Raw genomic sequence first — 15,499 nt, 5'->3', positions numbered from 1 at the left:
CTCCACAGCATGCTGCCTCTTCTTGGGCGTCAGAAGAGGAGAGGGGCCTGAGGTGATGTTTGGGCTGAGGAATCTAGGACTGGAAGAAGTGTGAGCAGAGAGGTCTCTGCCAGGGTTAGGGTGCAAATTACTGTCTTTGGAGAGTATCAGGAGCTAGAGAGTGGAACAAGGGAAAAGGGATGGCAGAGCCTCCAAGTGAGACTGGAGGGGGATGGGGTGTCTCAGGGTGGTTGGGTGAGAGGAGGGTTGGGCGCATCAGAAAAGGGAGGCTGAGTCCCTGGTGGGTGAATTTAAACAATATTTTTTTCCATTATTTTGGAGGAAATAAACCCCAAGATGAATTAAGAGTTGGGAAGTAATATGCTGTCCCCGCTCTCATAAAAGAAGGTCCTTAAAGCTGTATTCAGGGATTTCCTTGGTGGTCAGTGGTTAAGACTCACCTTCCAATGTAGGGCGTGTGGGTTCGATTTCTGGTGGGGGAGCTAAGAGCCCACAAGCCTCGTGTTCAAAAAATGAAAACATAAAACAGAAGCAATGTTGTGACAAATTCTATAAAGAGAAAAAAATGGCCCATATAAAAATGTTTTGTAACATTTATTTATTATTATTTTTTATTTTTGGCTGCTCTGAGTCTTCCTTGCTACACATGGGCTTTCTCTATTTGCAGGGAGCCGGGACTACTTTTCCTTGCAGTGAGCTGGGCTTCAGTAGTTGTGGCACACAGGCTTAGTTGCTTCCAGACATGTGGGATGTTCCCTGACCAGGGATGGAATCCATGTCCCCTGCACTGGCAGAGGGATTCTTAATCACTAGACCACCAGGGAAGCCAGGCCCCCCAAAAATCTTTAAAAAAATAAAAAAGATGTTCAGAGTGAGAAGGGGCAGAGGGAGGCTGAGTAAGCCCTCAGTCTGAGGAAGGCAGTTTCAGCAGGGACAGAAGAGCAGGCATTGCTCTCTGGCTACCCTGCTGCTTGCTGTTCCTTCTTCCCCACTAAGGGGAGGGGTCTTCAGTTTGAAATAAGGGCACAGGCACAGAGCTCACAGGAGAGCTGGGGTTGGAACACAATTGTCCCACGTGGAGGCTGGAGCCAGTGAGCAGCGGTGCAGGGGAGGAGGTGGAGGGTCCTCCTGGAGTCCTGAGAGATGTTCATGAGTTCAGTTCATGAGTTCATGAGTTCAGTTAATATTTATGGAGCACCTACCATGTGCCTAGTCCTGTTCCAATGCTAGGATGGAGCAAGGGATAAAACAAAGTCCCTGAGCTCATGGAACTTACATTCAACCAGGAGGAAAAAACAAACAAACTAATGTATGATCAGTGGGGGTCAAAATAAAGATAAGGAGACAGTGATCAAATAAGTGGTGTTGGGAGAGGGCTGACATTTTAGGGAAAGTGGTCAGGGAAAGCCTCTGTGATGAGATGAGCAGAGAGATGAATGAAGAGATTCAAGGGATTAGATCTGATAGAGTGCCTGAAGAATGATGGAGGGAGGTTTGTGACATTGTACGGAAGGCAGTGATCAAGACCATTCCCAAGAAAAAGAAATGCAAAAAGGCAAAATGGTTGTCTGAAGAGGCCTTACACATAGCTGAAAAAAAAGAAAAGAAGCTAAAAGCAAAGGAGAAAAGGAAATAGATACCTATTTGAATTCAGAGTTCAAAAAAATAGCAAGGAGAGATAAGAAAGCCATCCTCAGTTATCAATGCAAAGAAATAGAGGAAAACAATAGAATGGGAAAGACTAGAGATCTCTTCAAGGAAATTAGAGATACCAAGGGAACATTTCATGCAAAGATGGGTACAATAAAGGACAGAAATGGTATGGACCTAACAGAAGCAGAAGATATTAAGCAGAAGTGGCAAGAATACACAGAACTGTATAAAAAAAAATCTTCGTGAACCAGATAACCACAATGGTGTGATCACTCACCTAGACCAGACATCCTGGAGTGCGAAGTCAAGTGGGCTTCAGGAAGCATCACTATGAACAAAGCTAGTGGAGGTGATAGAATTCCAGTTGAGCTATTTCAAATCATAAAAGATGATGCTGTGAAACTGCTGCACTCAATATGCCAGCAAATTTGGAAAACTCAGCAGTGGCCACAGATTGGAAAAGGTCAGTTTTCATCCCAATCCCAAAGAAAGACAATGCCAAAGAATGTTCAAACTACCACACAATTGCACTCATCTGACATGCTAGTAAAAGTAATGCTCAAAATTCTCCAAGCCAGGCTTCAACAGTACATGAACCATGAACTTCCAGATGTTCAAGTTGGCTTTATAAAAGGCAGAGGAACAAGAGATCAAACTGCCAACATCTGCTGGATCATCAAAAAAGCAAGAGAGTTCCAGAAAAACATCTACTTCTGCCTTATTGACTATGCCAAAGCCTTTGACTGTATGGATCACAACAAACTGCAGAAAATTCTTCAAGAGATGGGAATACCAGTCTACCTTACCTGGCTCCTGAGAAATCTGTATGCAGGTCAAGAAGCAACAGTTAGAACTGGACATCGAACGATAGACTGGTTCCAAATTGGGAGAGGAGCATGTCAAGGCTGTATATTGTCACTCTGCTTATTTAACTTATATGCAGAATACATCATACAAAATACCTGACTGAATGAAGCATGAGCTGGAGTCAAGATGGCTGGGAGAAATATCAATAACCTCAGATGTGCAGATGACACCAACTTTATGGCAGAAAGCGAAGAACTAAAGAGCCTCTTGATGAAGTGAAAGAGGAGAGTGAAAAAGTTGGTTTAAAACTCAACATTCAGAAAACTAAGATCATGGCATCCGGTCCCATCACTTCAGGGCAAATAGATGGGAAAACAATGGAAACAGTGAGAGACTTTATTTTGGGGGGCTCCAAAATCACTGCAGATGGTGACTGCAGCCATGAAATTAAAAGACGCTTGCTCCTTGGAAGAATAGCTATGACCAACCTAGACAGCATATTAAAAAGCAGAGACAAAAAAAAAAATAAATTAAAAAAATTAAAAGCAGAGACATTACTTTGCCAACAAAGGTCTGTCTAGTCAAAGCTGTCGTTTCTCCAGTAATGTAAGGATGTGAGAGTTGGAACATAAAGAGAGCTGAGCGCAAAAGAATTGATGCTTTTGAACTGTGGTGTTGGAGAAGACTTGCGAGTCCCTGGAACTGCAAGGAGATCAAACCAGACAATCTTAAGGAAATCAATCCTGAATATTCATTGGAAGAACTGATGCTGAAGCTGAAACCCTAATACTTTGGCCACCTGATGTGAAGAACTGATTCATTGGAAAAGACCCTGATGCTGGGAAAGATTGAAGGCAGAAGGAGGAGACGATAGATAATGAGATGGTTAGATGGCATCACCGATTCGATGGACATGAATTTGCATAAGGTCCGGGAGTTGGTGATGGACAGGGAAGCCTGGCATGCTGCAGTCCATTGGGTCACAAGAAGTCAGACACGACTGAGCGATTGAACTGAACTGAAAAGGCCTGAAGTGGGAGCAGGCTTGACGTATTCAAGCAAAAGAAAGGAGACCCTTGGGCTGAAGGCAGGCGAGGAATCCATATGAAGTCAGGGGTGGGGGCAGGCATGCAGCACTTTGCAGCCATGGGGAAGAACTTTGGACTTGATGCTGAGTGTTGGGCGAAGCCATTGATTAACAGCCTTACCACACAAGAGGGGCTGGCATTTGATTTTACCCAAAGGGGTAAAAGGTAAATTATGTAAAGAGAACAATTTGACATCCATGCATGGCAGGTTCCAGAACAGGTTTCTTCATGGGTGACTGTGACCATTTAGGAAAAGATTAAGCTGTGAACCTTGAATAGCAGCCAAACCCTCTCTTCCCACCGCCATTGTAATTGGATGGCCCCAGACAATTTATCTTGATCCAGCAAAGCATTTGGCATTTATCCTTATAAACAAGACAGAAATGTGACCTGGATGATAGAGATGCGGATTTAAAATTGAACAATTTTGATAAAGCAGAGGCAATCTCTGTGGGGGCGTCCTAAAGCTCCATCCTTGGGCTACCTGGTATTGTCATGAGTCCTGTGAATGCAGGCAGCAAAGCTGCTTTCACCCTGCAGATGGCTGCTAGCTGAGAGGCAGCTCCAATACAATGGGTGATGAAGCAGATTCAAGGCAGCCTTGACAGATTGTAAAGTTGGGTTGAAACCAACAAGATGAAATTCACCAGGAATGAGTGCTAAATCCTGTGTTGAGGTTGTGGGGGGAAAAAAATGGTTACATAAGAATTAGACGGGGGATATATGAATAGATGGAAATTTGTGAGAAAGAAAGAAAAAGGGATAGAGGGAGGAAGGAAGGGAGAATGAGAGAGAGAGGAAGGGAAGGAGGGAGGGAAAGAGAGAAAGAATCAATCAGGTGGTTTTGTTCACAAGCTTGTCAGGAGACCCAACAGAGGCACCTAACCAGGAAAAAAGCTTGACTTCCGAGGGATGGGAGTTCCTTGCCCAAAGTGTCCAGGCCCCTTCAGGGCACCATATTGTGAGAAAGAGAAGGTGACAAGCAAGAGAAAACCAGAAGAGGGATACAGATTAGATGAGGATTTGACCAAGTCGAATGATAAGGATGACCAGAAACTGGAAAGAAGGAGAGATTGGTGGGTGCCAGGGCAAGCTTCCAGTGTGGAATTCAAACGTGGGGTTCTAAGCATTCGGTTTGCCCAGGGATGAATATACTACTGGGCAGCGGTGAGCCTCACCCTGAGGGTGAACCTCACCCTGAGCCATCAGCAACATCTGTTGCACTCCAGTAAAGCACCCTTTACATCATTATCTCTTTTAATCCTTACAATAATCCCACAAGGCAGAGATTACCACAACGCTCATCTTAAAGGAAGGCCGTGGAGCAGAAGGCTAAGGAACTTGCTTAGAACTCAAGAGGACGAAGAAGCTAGACAAGAACCCGGACCCGGGTTGTTCTCAACGGGACTGCGCCCTACCTTCCCAACACCGCGCAGGTTGTTTGTGCGGAGAGGACTGCGCAGTTCTTGACAGTTTTTGGAGACACTTGTGTTGTAAGCAACAGCAGTTCTCCCTGCCCAAATTTTGCACCCAATTTTGAGGGCTCTGGAACTCCGAGAACCCCAGTAGTCGGACCCTATTCGCTACACTCCCTTGCAGCCGGGGGTCTGAGCGCGCAGCAGGGGCTGCGGAGTGGGCTGCGGGCATCGAGGGGGCGGCGCCCGGAGGCCCGCAGGGTGGGGCGCCGCCTGCAGGGGGCGCTGGCGGCGGCTCCGGGCGGAGACAATCGCGCTGAGCGGCCACCGCAGCCAGAGCGGGAGCCCGAGCCGCGCGGCGCGGCGCTGAGCTGGGGCTGAGCGGGGCCGGCCGAGCGGGGCCGGGCGGGAGCCATGGGCCGCTAGGGCCGGGCCGAGCCCCGCGATGCCGCCGCCGAGTGGCCCCAGCTTCCTCGCGCGGCTGCTGCCGCTGCTGGGGCTGCTGCTCGGTGGCGCCTCCCGAGCTCCCGGCAAGTCGCCGCCGGAGCCCCCCAGCCCGCAGGGTGAGTCTTGGCCGGGAGGGGCACTGATCCTGGGCCTGCATACCCCCCCTACCCCAGATCGGGACCCGCCCGCCAGCCCCTTCTTCGCGGCGCTTGTGAATTGAGGGGTATTCTATTCCCTGGATTTGGGTGGGGGGAGCTAGGCGACCTGGGGTCGTCGCTTACGGGGGAGAGGGGGGAGGGAGAGGGAGACCGCCGGACGGGGGTCTCGGGGAGGCACAATGGGGAGGGCCGGGGTCCTCAGGCTCCGCGCCACCGCCCCCTCCAGCCTTGTTTTTCTCCCTCCTGGTCCGCGAGGCGCTGCTGCCTGAGCCATTGTCTATCGGAGACACCCGCCCAGGGGCGGGCTGGGGCGGGCGCCCGCTCCGCAGCCCCCAGCGGGTTCCTCGCTCCCGACCCCCGCTGGGTTGGGGGCGCAGGCAGCGGCTGCCACCCTGGGCCCAAACAGGGGCTGGGCGCCTGGAGCTGGGTTTGAAGGGGGGAGGGGAGAAGGGGGAGTGGGTGAGGCGGTGGGCGGATTGGCTGCTCGAATGGGGTTCTTCGCCCTGGAGCCTGACAGCCCCCCGCCGGCCCCCCAGGTTCAGAATTTGGGGTGCACCAAAGAAACGCCGATTGGCCCGTGATGGAGGAGGGGCTGCAGTTGGGGGGCTGTCTGGGAAAAGGGGTACGTTGATTCCCAGCTCGAGGCGCATGGCAGGGCTGTGGTTGGTGGAGGAGCCATGCTGAGCTGGCTAACTGGCTGTGGGCAGTGTCGGCTGGAAGGGCAGGTGCCTGGGTCCCCGTCCGGCAAGCCTCCAGCCACTCCTGTCCCAGCCCGCCCCCAGCTTACCCCCTCCTCCTCTTACCTCTCCAACGCAGTGAAGGAGACCCTCCCAGCGCCTCACGGGCCCAGGTGGGTGTGTGAGGTGGGGGCGGGGTTGGCTTCTGCCGCGGGAGAGCTAGACCATGACTCCCTACCGATGCCACGGTTCTCAGGGGCGTCCACCCCACCCTAGCCCTGCGTCTGCCTCCCAGCCCCTGACCCCACCACCCCAGCCACTGTCCCCCTGACTCCTGCCTCTGAGTCCCATCCCTGCCTGACATGGTGCTCTCTACTCTTCGCCTTTCCACCAAGGAGCTGGCAGGAAAAGCAGGGGGGGGTGGGTGGTGTCTGGATGAGGGAAGTAAGGTCCGGATGAAGGGAGGGGGTCGGATTTCCTCCTGGAATGAGGCAGGGCTGAAGCCTGGACAGGCGGATCCTGGGTGGAATGTCAAGCTTTGAGGAATGGGGAAGGATCTCCCCGGCCTCAGTCTCCCCTGCTCTCTGCAGGGGTGGAGGCTTTGATGGGTAGGAAGGGGCCCTGTTTTTTCAGGAAGCCTCTTCCTCAAGAGCTGCAGGCCTCGGGAGGGAGCCCAGGGAATTGTCTGGAAATGAGCCAGAAGAGGGGGTTCTCCCAGGTTGCTGGCTAGGGGCCCAGGTTGAGGAGAAAGGGGGACTCTGCTCGGCACCTGCCCACCCCCTCCCCAGCTTGGCACTGATGCCTCCTCAGGCCTTACCTGCCCACCCCTGTCTTATTCCCTAGGATCCCTCCCCTTTTCTGAGGCTCTGGCCCTTGAACCCAAGGCATTCCTTCAAATGACCATATTCCAGACTCCCAGGTCCCTTCTTCCCAGCTGTTCCATCCAGCTGTTCCTAGCCCGGGGTAGGGGTGGGGAGCCCGCAGGCCCCTCTAGCTTCTCAGAATTCCTGCAGGGTGGTGATGGGGAGAGGGGGAGTGTGGACAGGCTGTCAGTACCCTGGAGAACCAGAAAGCAGGAAAGGGTCGAGTGCATGCACACCCACCCTCTGAGTTGGGCTCTGGTCTGGGAGGCGAGAGGGAGGTGGGCTCAGGCGAACAGCTGGACGGGATGCCAAGGGCAGGCGTGGCGCTGGCCCTGGGGTTGGCTGAAAGCCTGAGACGAGACACCTGTCGCTGCTGAGTGTCAGGCTCCACCCGTGAGGCCCCATGACCTCCTCGTGCCCTGCTGCCCTCAGTTCCGGCCTCGTCCTTCTGTACCTGGACTCTCCGAGGTTTGTGTCCAGCACCCCGCCCACTCCCCCGGGGCCCCCACACTGAGGCCGCTGTACCTTTTCAGGCAGGACACCTACTCCCATTCTTAGCAACAAGAGAGGGGTGAGGATGTTCTTGAGGAAGAACTGCGCTGAGTAGGAAGGGGTAGTTAGCGCTGTGAGTCAGAGAAGAAGCTGTAGAATCTATGAGAACTCTGGCCTGGTCCCTCCTCTGTCAGCCCCTCTGAGCTCAGGACACCTGCATCCTGGACAGATCATCCTGGGGCCAGGGGCCCAGGTGGCTGGAAAGAAAGACTTCGACTTCGCTTCCCAGCCCCCTCCACACTGGTTACCCTTGGGCCTGTGTCGGCCCCCCCAGATCTCCTTCCCCTTGCCAGGGCCCCAGCTCACTGCCCATCTCCTGGGAGGAATGAGGGCGTTGCCATGGTGACTGACTGTAGCTGACCAGCTGGGAGGGGGCTGGCAGTCCATGTGAAGGGGAGGGGTCAGGGGGTACTTGTTGGAGCTCAGGGGTTGTGTGAGTCCCTAAATCTGAAGGGAGACAGGCTCATGCTCACGATTCTGGGAAGAGGGTGAATGATGGGAATGGCCAGCCTGCTGGTGTCCCTTTATCAGCTTTTTTCTTGAGGACCCAAACTCTGCCCGAAGCCCTGTTCCTCCCTTCCAAATGACTGACTCTTGACCACTCTCCTCTCCGCTCCACTTGCAGATCCCTGGTTCGCCGGTTACTCATCCTTTCTCAGCTCTCCTTCCCTCTCCTCTCCCTGACACCACCCCCATAGAGTCCAGTGGTTAGGGATCTGGGTCTAGAGACAGACTCCCAGGTTTGGATCCCAGATCTCCCACTTAACTGTAGGGCAAGAATCTAAACCCTTAGCGCCTCAGTTTCCTTACCTATAAAATGGGCTACAAGCATATTTTATTGGGTCTAATACATCACTGACTGTAAAATACACCATTATTTATTTCATGTGCCAGCGAAAAAGAAAAAAAAGCTGCCGATTATAATTATGACATCATGAATCCTAGGCACAGCCTGAGTTCAGAATGTTAAAATGTCAAAATGTGCATGTGTTAGACTTGATGATGAAATATGCTAATAGTACCGCCTACCTCACAGACTAATGTGAGGTTTACATGAGGGCTCTATAAATGCTGGCTCATAATACCTTGTCTAGCCTGGGTCCCAAAGCCACTCCCAACCACAGCCCCCTCTTCTGATTTTGAGCCTTCCCCCGGGCCTCTCATCCCCTCCTCCCTCCTCCTTACTCCCCTCACCCTGTCTTGCCCACAGAGATCCTGATCAAGGTGCAGGTGTATGTGAGCGGGGAGCTGGTGCCCTTGGCTCGGGCCTCAGTGGATGTGTTTGGAAACCGGATGCTGCTGGCGGCTGGCACCACGGACTCAGAGGGCGTGGCCACACTGCCCCTCAGCTACCGCCTGGGCACCTGGGTGCTGGTTACTGCTGCCCGCCCTGGCTTCCTCACCAACTCTGTGCCCTGGCGTGTTGACAAGCTGCCCTGTGAGTGCAGGGGCAGCTGGAGGGGTGGGGAGCAGCTGACCCCATCAGCCCCTTCCCAAAATAGCTCTTGGGGGCGGAGGGGCAGGCTTTCTAGCAGTTGCTGCCTGGGCTGGGGTACGCAGAAGGGGCTGAGGAAGGATGAAGTCACTGGGATTCAGATGGTGGGAGTGCCCAGCCTGGGGGAGGGGGGCTTTCTCTGAAGCTGACAGGACACCCCTTCTGCAGTGTATGCGTCAGTCAGCCTCTACCTGCTCCCTGAGCGGCCGGCCACCCTCATCCTCTATGAGGACCTGGTTCACATCCTCTTGGGCTCTCCTGGTAAGACTCTCCCTTCTCCAGTTCCCTCCTCTCCACCCATTCCAGCCTCCCTTCCCTCTCCCTGACCTGGGTACAGAGTGCTCCCCTCTTCCACAGTTTGGCTGGGTGCCCTTGGGCAAGTCACTTAACCTCTCTGAGCCTCAGTTAGTTCCTCAGTAAGATGTGAATATTGATAGTATCCATGTTGTCAAATTGAGGTAAGGATTAAATGGCATCAGGCAGGCGAACAACAGCACAGAAGGTGGTCAATAAATGCTTGCTGTTTTGGGGGCTTCTTATGGTTTCTGTTCTCCCTCTTCTCCTACCATTAGAAATTCCACTTCCTGCCACCTTGTCTTCAGTGGATCTACAAGCATTTCTTGTGCACCTCCTGGGTGCCTATGTTCGATACTAGGGTCACTCCACAGACATAGAACACCTATCAAGTGCGAGGCCTGGAGCAATCCCGCAGTGGACCTTGTCCACCCTTAGACTTTCGGTCTCACCCAGCTGATACTTCCTGCAACCCTGTGCCGTGCCAGCTACTGTGTCTGGTGCTGGGGGATAACGGTGAGGAAGAGCAGACTGGCTCCGCGCCTTGTGGAGTTCACTGACAAACAGACAGAACACTGCCAACCCAGAAATAACTACAGAGTAGGCAGGGCAGTGGAGTGGAGGGCAGGTGCATTCAATACTGAGAGGACCCTCACGTGGGACAGCAGCAGGGTGAGAGGATGGGCAAGGGAGCTGTGGGACAAGTGGGCTCATGAGGGGGCAGCAAAGGCACCTTCACTGAAGAGGAATCAAGATTCAGGGGCAGGGACTTCCCTGGTGGTCCAGTGGTTGAGAATCTACCGTCAGTGCAGGGGATGTGGGTTCGATCCCTGGTCTGGGAACTAAGATTCCACATGCCATGGGGCAACTAAGCCCACGCGCTCTAGAGCCTGCATCCTGAAACTAGAGAAAGTCCACACGCTGAAATGAAGAACCCATGAGCCACAACAAGACCCAGGACAGCGCCCCCCCCACCCCTCCAAAAAATAGGTGCAGGGGCAGAAAGGGACTGTAAGTGTGTTCTGGTCTGGCTGTACAGGAGAGGTGCCTGGTGTAGACTGGTTGACGCAGCCAGGCAGAGGGTAGCTTCCATCTGGCTAGCACTGGGGAGCCAACGTGGGTTCTGGATGGGGTGCCTCTCCTCCCCAATTTATATTCTTAGCTTGAATCCTTGTCCCCACATTACTCTTCTTGTTTGCTCATCTCTTTCTCTCTGATCCTGAACCAGAGGCTTCTAAAATGTCTTTGGAGGTTTCTAAAATGCCAGAGGAGCCCTATATTGCCCCCTAGCTGAAAGCCCTCCCACGGCTCCCAATGCTTTCAGTAGAAAGCCTAGACTGGTTCACAAAGCTGGCAGCACCCTCCCAGAGCCTGTGCGCCGCCAGCTGCCTTGCTTGCCTCCCTATCCAGTTATCTGTCTTCCCCCAACCAGCCAGCCGCCTCATGCCCCAGGCCTTCCTCCTGTCAATCCTCTGAGAAGTCCCTTCCCACTTTCTTTCCTGCCGGAGTCTTACTCACCCTGCAGGGCTCCACAGAATATTCCCAAGATGGGCAGGGCAAGCTCCCCTTGCACCCTGCTATTTCTAGAGGGAGGCAGGATGTAATGGTGAGTGAGGGGAGGGGCCCTGGTACCTGACTGCCAGGGCTTCCATCAGGCTCCAGTGACCTTGGGGAAGTTACTGAACCTTTCCTGCCTCTAATCCTGCATCTTTAAACTGGGGCTGATAATAAAGGCACCTACCTCAGGGGCTGTTGTGCTAATTACAGGGGTTAATGTAAGTAACCTGCTTAGAGCAGTGGCCAGCATATCTTAAAGCTTAGTAAATGTTAGCTATTACCATATTATATTGGAATATTATTTATACATTCCCTCTGCTTCAAGACAGACAGACAGACACACATCCAAAACCTAAGTTGTCAAATGCAGGAGCCACATGTAGCTATTTAAATTTGAATAAATTAAAAATTCATTAAACTTTTTAGAGGTAAAAATAAATGCAGTTCCCTAGTCCCACTAGCTACATGTCGAGTGTTTAACAGCCCTGTGTGTCTAGTAGTTACTGGAGCAGATTTCAGGTCCCTGCCCCTTCAAAGTTACCATTCTAAGGCTGCCCAGTTCTCTCCCCAAGTTACCACTCTCCCTGGCCTTCCCACGTGTTCTGACCCATTGGTTCCCCTTCTCCTTAGATCAGTGATTTGCAACCTTTCTGGCACCAGGGACTGGGTTTGTGGAAGACAGCTTTTCCACAGACGGGGCTTGGGGGTGATTTCAGGATAATTCAAGCACATTACGTTTATTGTGCACTTTCTTCCTAATCTAACCCTACTGCTGATCTGATAGGAGGTACTGTCCGTGGCCCAGAGGTTGGGGACCCCTGCCTCAGATACTGGTGTCTGGGCAGCTTGTCCCTGGCCAGGCCACTGCAGCCCTTCTCTCCATCCAGGTGCCCGCTCCCAGCCCTGGGTACAGTTCCAGCGCCGGGCTGCCCGCCTGCCGGTCAGTTCTACCTATAGCCAACTCTGGGCCTCGCTCACACCTGCCAGCACCCAGCAGGAAATGCGGGCTTTCCCTGCCTTCCTGGGCACGGAGGCCTCCAGCTCAGGTATGCTGGGTGCCAGGCACGGAAGGGATTCCCACCCCCTGCGCCCCGCCGCCACCAGGACTTAGCCCTCAGCCCTTGTTTCCCCTTCCTGCAGGCAACGGCTCCTGGCTGGAGCTGATGCCCGTGGCCGCTGTGAGCGTGCACCTGCTGGCAGGTAACGGGACAGAGGTGCCGCTCTCGGGCCCCATTCACCTGTCCCTGCCAGTGCCCTCGGAACCTCGTGCCCTCGCCGTGGGCACCAGCATTCCAGCCTGGAGGTTCGACCCCAAGAGTGGTGAGTGCCTGGTGGGGGGGGTGCAGGTGCTGGAGTTTGGGGAAAGAAAGTGGGACTTAAGCTGGGGACACTGAGTTTACTGAAAGCCCTGCCTCTCCCAGGGCTGTGGGTACGCAACGGCACGGGTGTGATCCGCAAGGAAGGCCGGCAGCTCTACTGGACCTTCATCTCCCCTCAGCTGGGGTACTGGGCAGCCGCCATGGCCTCCCCCACAGCTGGTGAGAGTTGGGGGGGGCAGCAGGGAACAGGGGCGGTGGTAGAAGGGGAGGCGGGGAGAGTGGACTCCTTCTGAATGGCAGGAGGGACAGCCACCCCTGGGAACACTAAGCCCTCTTCTGGCACAGGGCTGGTCACCATCACATCGGGCATCCAGGACATCGGCACCTACCACACCATCTTCCTGCTCACCATCCTGGCAGCCCTGGCCCTGCTCGTGCTCATTCTGTTGTGTCTGCTCGTCTACTACTGTCGGTGAGTGCCCCCCACCCGCTTCCACTGCCTCCCGATGCCCAAGCCTCCTTATTCCAGCCATGGCCTGAGGCCTGCTCCATGCCTGGTCTTGAGCCAGGTGCTGGGGCCCCAGAGATGCATAAAACACCATTGGGATTCTTAAAAGCACTGCCAGGAAAGCACTCATATGCATAGGCATAGATAAAGCCGGAAACACTGGTGGCTTCAGAGAAGTTGGGGGAGAGGAGGCAGGAGCTGCAGGCCAGGCCCCGGCAGAGACCATCTGCAGCTGCTTCTACCACCCCGGCCCCCACTTCCAGGGAACCTGAGGCCACACAGGCCCCTGGTTGGCCTAGGTTCCTTCCTGGCTCTCACTGCACCTGCCATGAACCACGGAGTGCGGTTTACCCCGAGGGGGGACCCAGATGGATACTGCTGCCTGCTGGACCTCCCATAGACACTCCAACTCTGTCCACAAACCTCTCCCAGGACCCACCTGAGCTCCCCAACCTCTCTCCTGAGTCCCAAGCATTGTTAGGACCCCTCCAACTATACCCAACCCCATCTTCCAACTTCGGGGTCAGGGACCCCCACCCTTTCCTGACACCCCGATCTGCCCCCGTGTCTCCAGGAGGCGCTGCCTGAAGCCGAGGCAACAGCACCGCAAGCTGCAGCTCTCCGGCCCCTCTGACGGTAACAAACGAGACCAGGCCACCTCGATGTCCCAGCTCCACCTCATCTGTGGGGGACCCCTGGAGCCCGCGCCGTCGGGGGATCCCGAGGCTCCACCTCCAGGGCCCCTCCACTCCGCCTTCTCCAGCTCCCGGGACTTGACTGCCTCCCGGGACGACTTCTTCCGTGCCAAGCCGCGCTCCACCAGCCGCCCGGCCGCCGAGCCTGCGGGTGCCCGCGGGGGCGAGGCCGCCGGGCTCAAGGGTGCCCGCTCCGTCGAGGGTCCCGCCGGGCTGGAGCCAGGCCTGGAGGAGTATCGGCGGGGGCCCCCGGGGACCCCGGCCTTTCTGCAGGAGCCTCCCTCGCCGCCGCCGCCCTTCGAGCACTACCTGGGCCACAAGGGGGCGGCCGAGAGCAAGACCCCCGACTTCCTGCTGTCGCAGTCTGTGGACCAGCTGGCACGGCCGCCGTCGCTCAGCCAGGCCGGGCAGCTCATCTTCTGCGGCTCCATCGACCACCTTAAGGACAGCGTCTACCGCAACGTCATGCCCACCCTGGTGATCCCCGCGCACTATGTGCGCCTAGGCGGCGAGGCGGGCGCAACGGGGTCAGGCGAGGAGTCGGCCCCACCCGAGGGCGCGGCCCCCGGCCCCGCACGCCCTTTTCCCCAGCCCGACCCCCAGCGCCCTCTGATGCCGGGCCACTCGGGCGCGGGGGGCGAGGGCGGCGGGGGTGGCGGTGGCGAGGGCTGGGGGAGTGGGCGCTCGGCGCCGGTCAGCGGCTCGGTCACCATCCCGGTGCTGTTCAACGAGTCGACGATGGCACAGCTCAACGGGGAGCTGCAGGCCCTGACCGAGAAGAAGCTGCTCGAACTGGGCGTGAAGCCTCACCCGCGCGCCTGGTTCGTATCCCTCGACGGGCGCTCCAACTCGCAAGTGCGCCACTCCTACATCGACCTGCAGGCGGGCGGCGGCGGCCGCAGCACGGACGCCAGCCTGGACTCGGGCGTCGACGTGCACGAGGCGCGGCCGGCGCGCCGGCGGCCCCTGCGGGAGGAGCGGGAGCGCACCCCGGCGGCAGCCCCGCCGCCCCCGCCGCCGCCCCCCGCCGGCGCCCCCGCGCCTGGCGCTCAGCGAGGACACGGAGCCAAGCAGCAGCGAGAGCCGCACGGGCCTCTGCTCTCCGGAGGACAACTCGCTGACGCCGCTGCTGGACGAGGTGGCGGCGCCCGAGGGCCGGGCGGCCACGGTACCCCGGGGGCGGGGCCGCAGCCGCGGGGACAGTTCTCGCAGCAGCGCCAGCGAATTGCGGCGCGATTCGCTCACCAGCCCGGAGGACGAGCTGGGGGCGGAGGTGGGCGACGAGGCGGGCGACAAGAAGAGCCCGTGGCAGCGGCGGGAGGAGCGGCCGCTCATGGTGTTCAACGTCAAGTAGCGCCCGGCTTGGCGCCGCCTCCAGGCCGGCCCCCGCCCCCTCCGCCCGGGCCCGCCCCCAGGGTACGCGCTCCGGGGGACCGCGGGGGCCCTCGCCCTTAGCTCCCAGCCCCGGCCTGGAAAGGGGCCCGGGGCCCTGCGGAGCTGTCCGGTGGTTTGTGCTGGGTAATGTCTTGGGAGGGACCCGTGTCTGCCTCTGAGAGGGAGGTGAGGGAGGGGGGACCAGACCCCCGATGGGAGGTGCTGGGGAGGAGGGCTGGGTGGGGGGAAGCAGTGCCTGTATAAACGTGGCTGTACATAGAAAGCTCTATCGTGGGAAAGCAGGAGGGGCAACGAGGCCTCAGCGGCTAGCCTGAGGGCCGGGAAGGGAGGGGGCGTCCTAGCGGACCCCTGGGAGGGGAGGGGGTGCTGCTTGCTGACTAGCCCACTTCTGGGCTGCGATGTCACAGGGCTGGAGGCTGGGGCGGCTCCGGGGACTAGGGAGTAATGTGATGGGATCGCTGTGGGCAACAGCAAATATAAAACTGGTGAGATGAACTGCTGTGTGTCTTTCTGTGGGGGTGGGGGAATGTGGACACTGGGTGAGGACCCTGGCTCAGAGGCCCCCTGGGGGAGGGC

The 15,499-nt window shown here is 56.3% G+C and overlaps 1 protein-coding gene across 1 annotated transcript; it reads left to right on the top strand.

The window, feature by feature from the left end:
* The first annotated feature begins 5,261 nt into the window (after positions 1-5,261).
* On the top strand, positions 5,262-15,418 carry FAM171A2 (family with sequence similarity 171 member A2). The gene is given in 9 exon segments (XM_043904829.1): positions 5,262-5,526; positions 8,871-9,098; positions 9,324-9,416; positions 11,894-12,052; positions 12,147-12,326; positions 12,428-12,544; positions 12,671-12,797; positions 13,408-14,548; positions 14,550-15,418. Coding segments are annotated over 9 exon segments (2,496 nt in total). The 5' UTR covers positions 5,262-5,408; the 3' UTR covers positions 14,883-15,418.
* Positions 15,419-15,499: the final 81 nt, after the last annotated feature.

The sequence above is a fragment of the Cervus elaphus genome, chromosome 5, assembly GCF_910594005.1.
Source record: "Cervus elaphus chromosome 5, mCerEla1.1, whole genome shotgun sequence".
NCBI classification, from domain to species: domain Eukaryota; kingdom Metazoa; phylum Chordata; class Mammalia; order Artiodactyla; family Cervidae; genus Cervus; species Cervus elaphus.
This window is presented reverse-complemented; position numbering and strand designations above follow the sequence as displayed.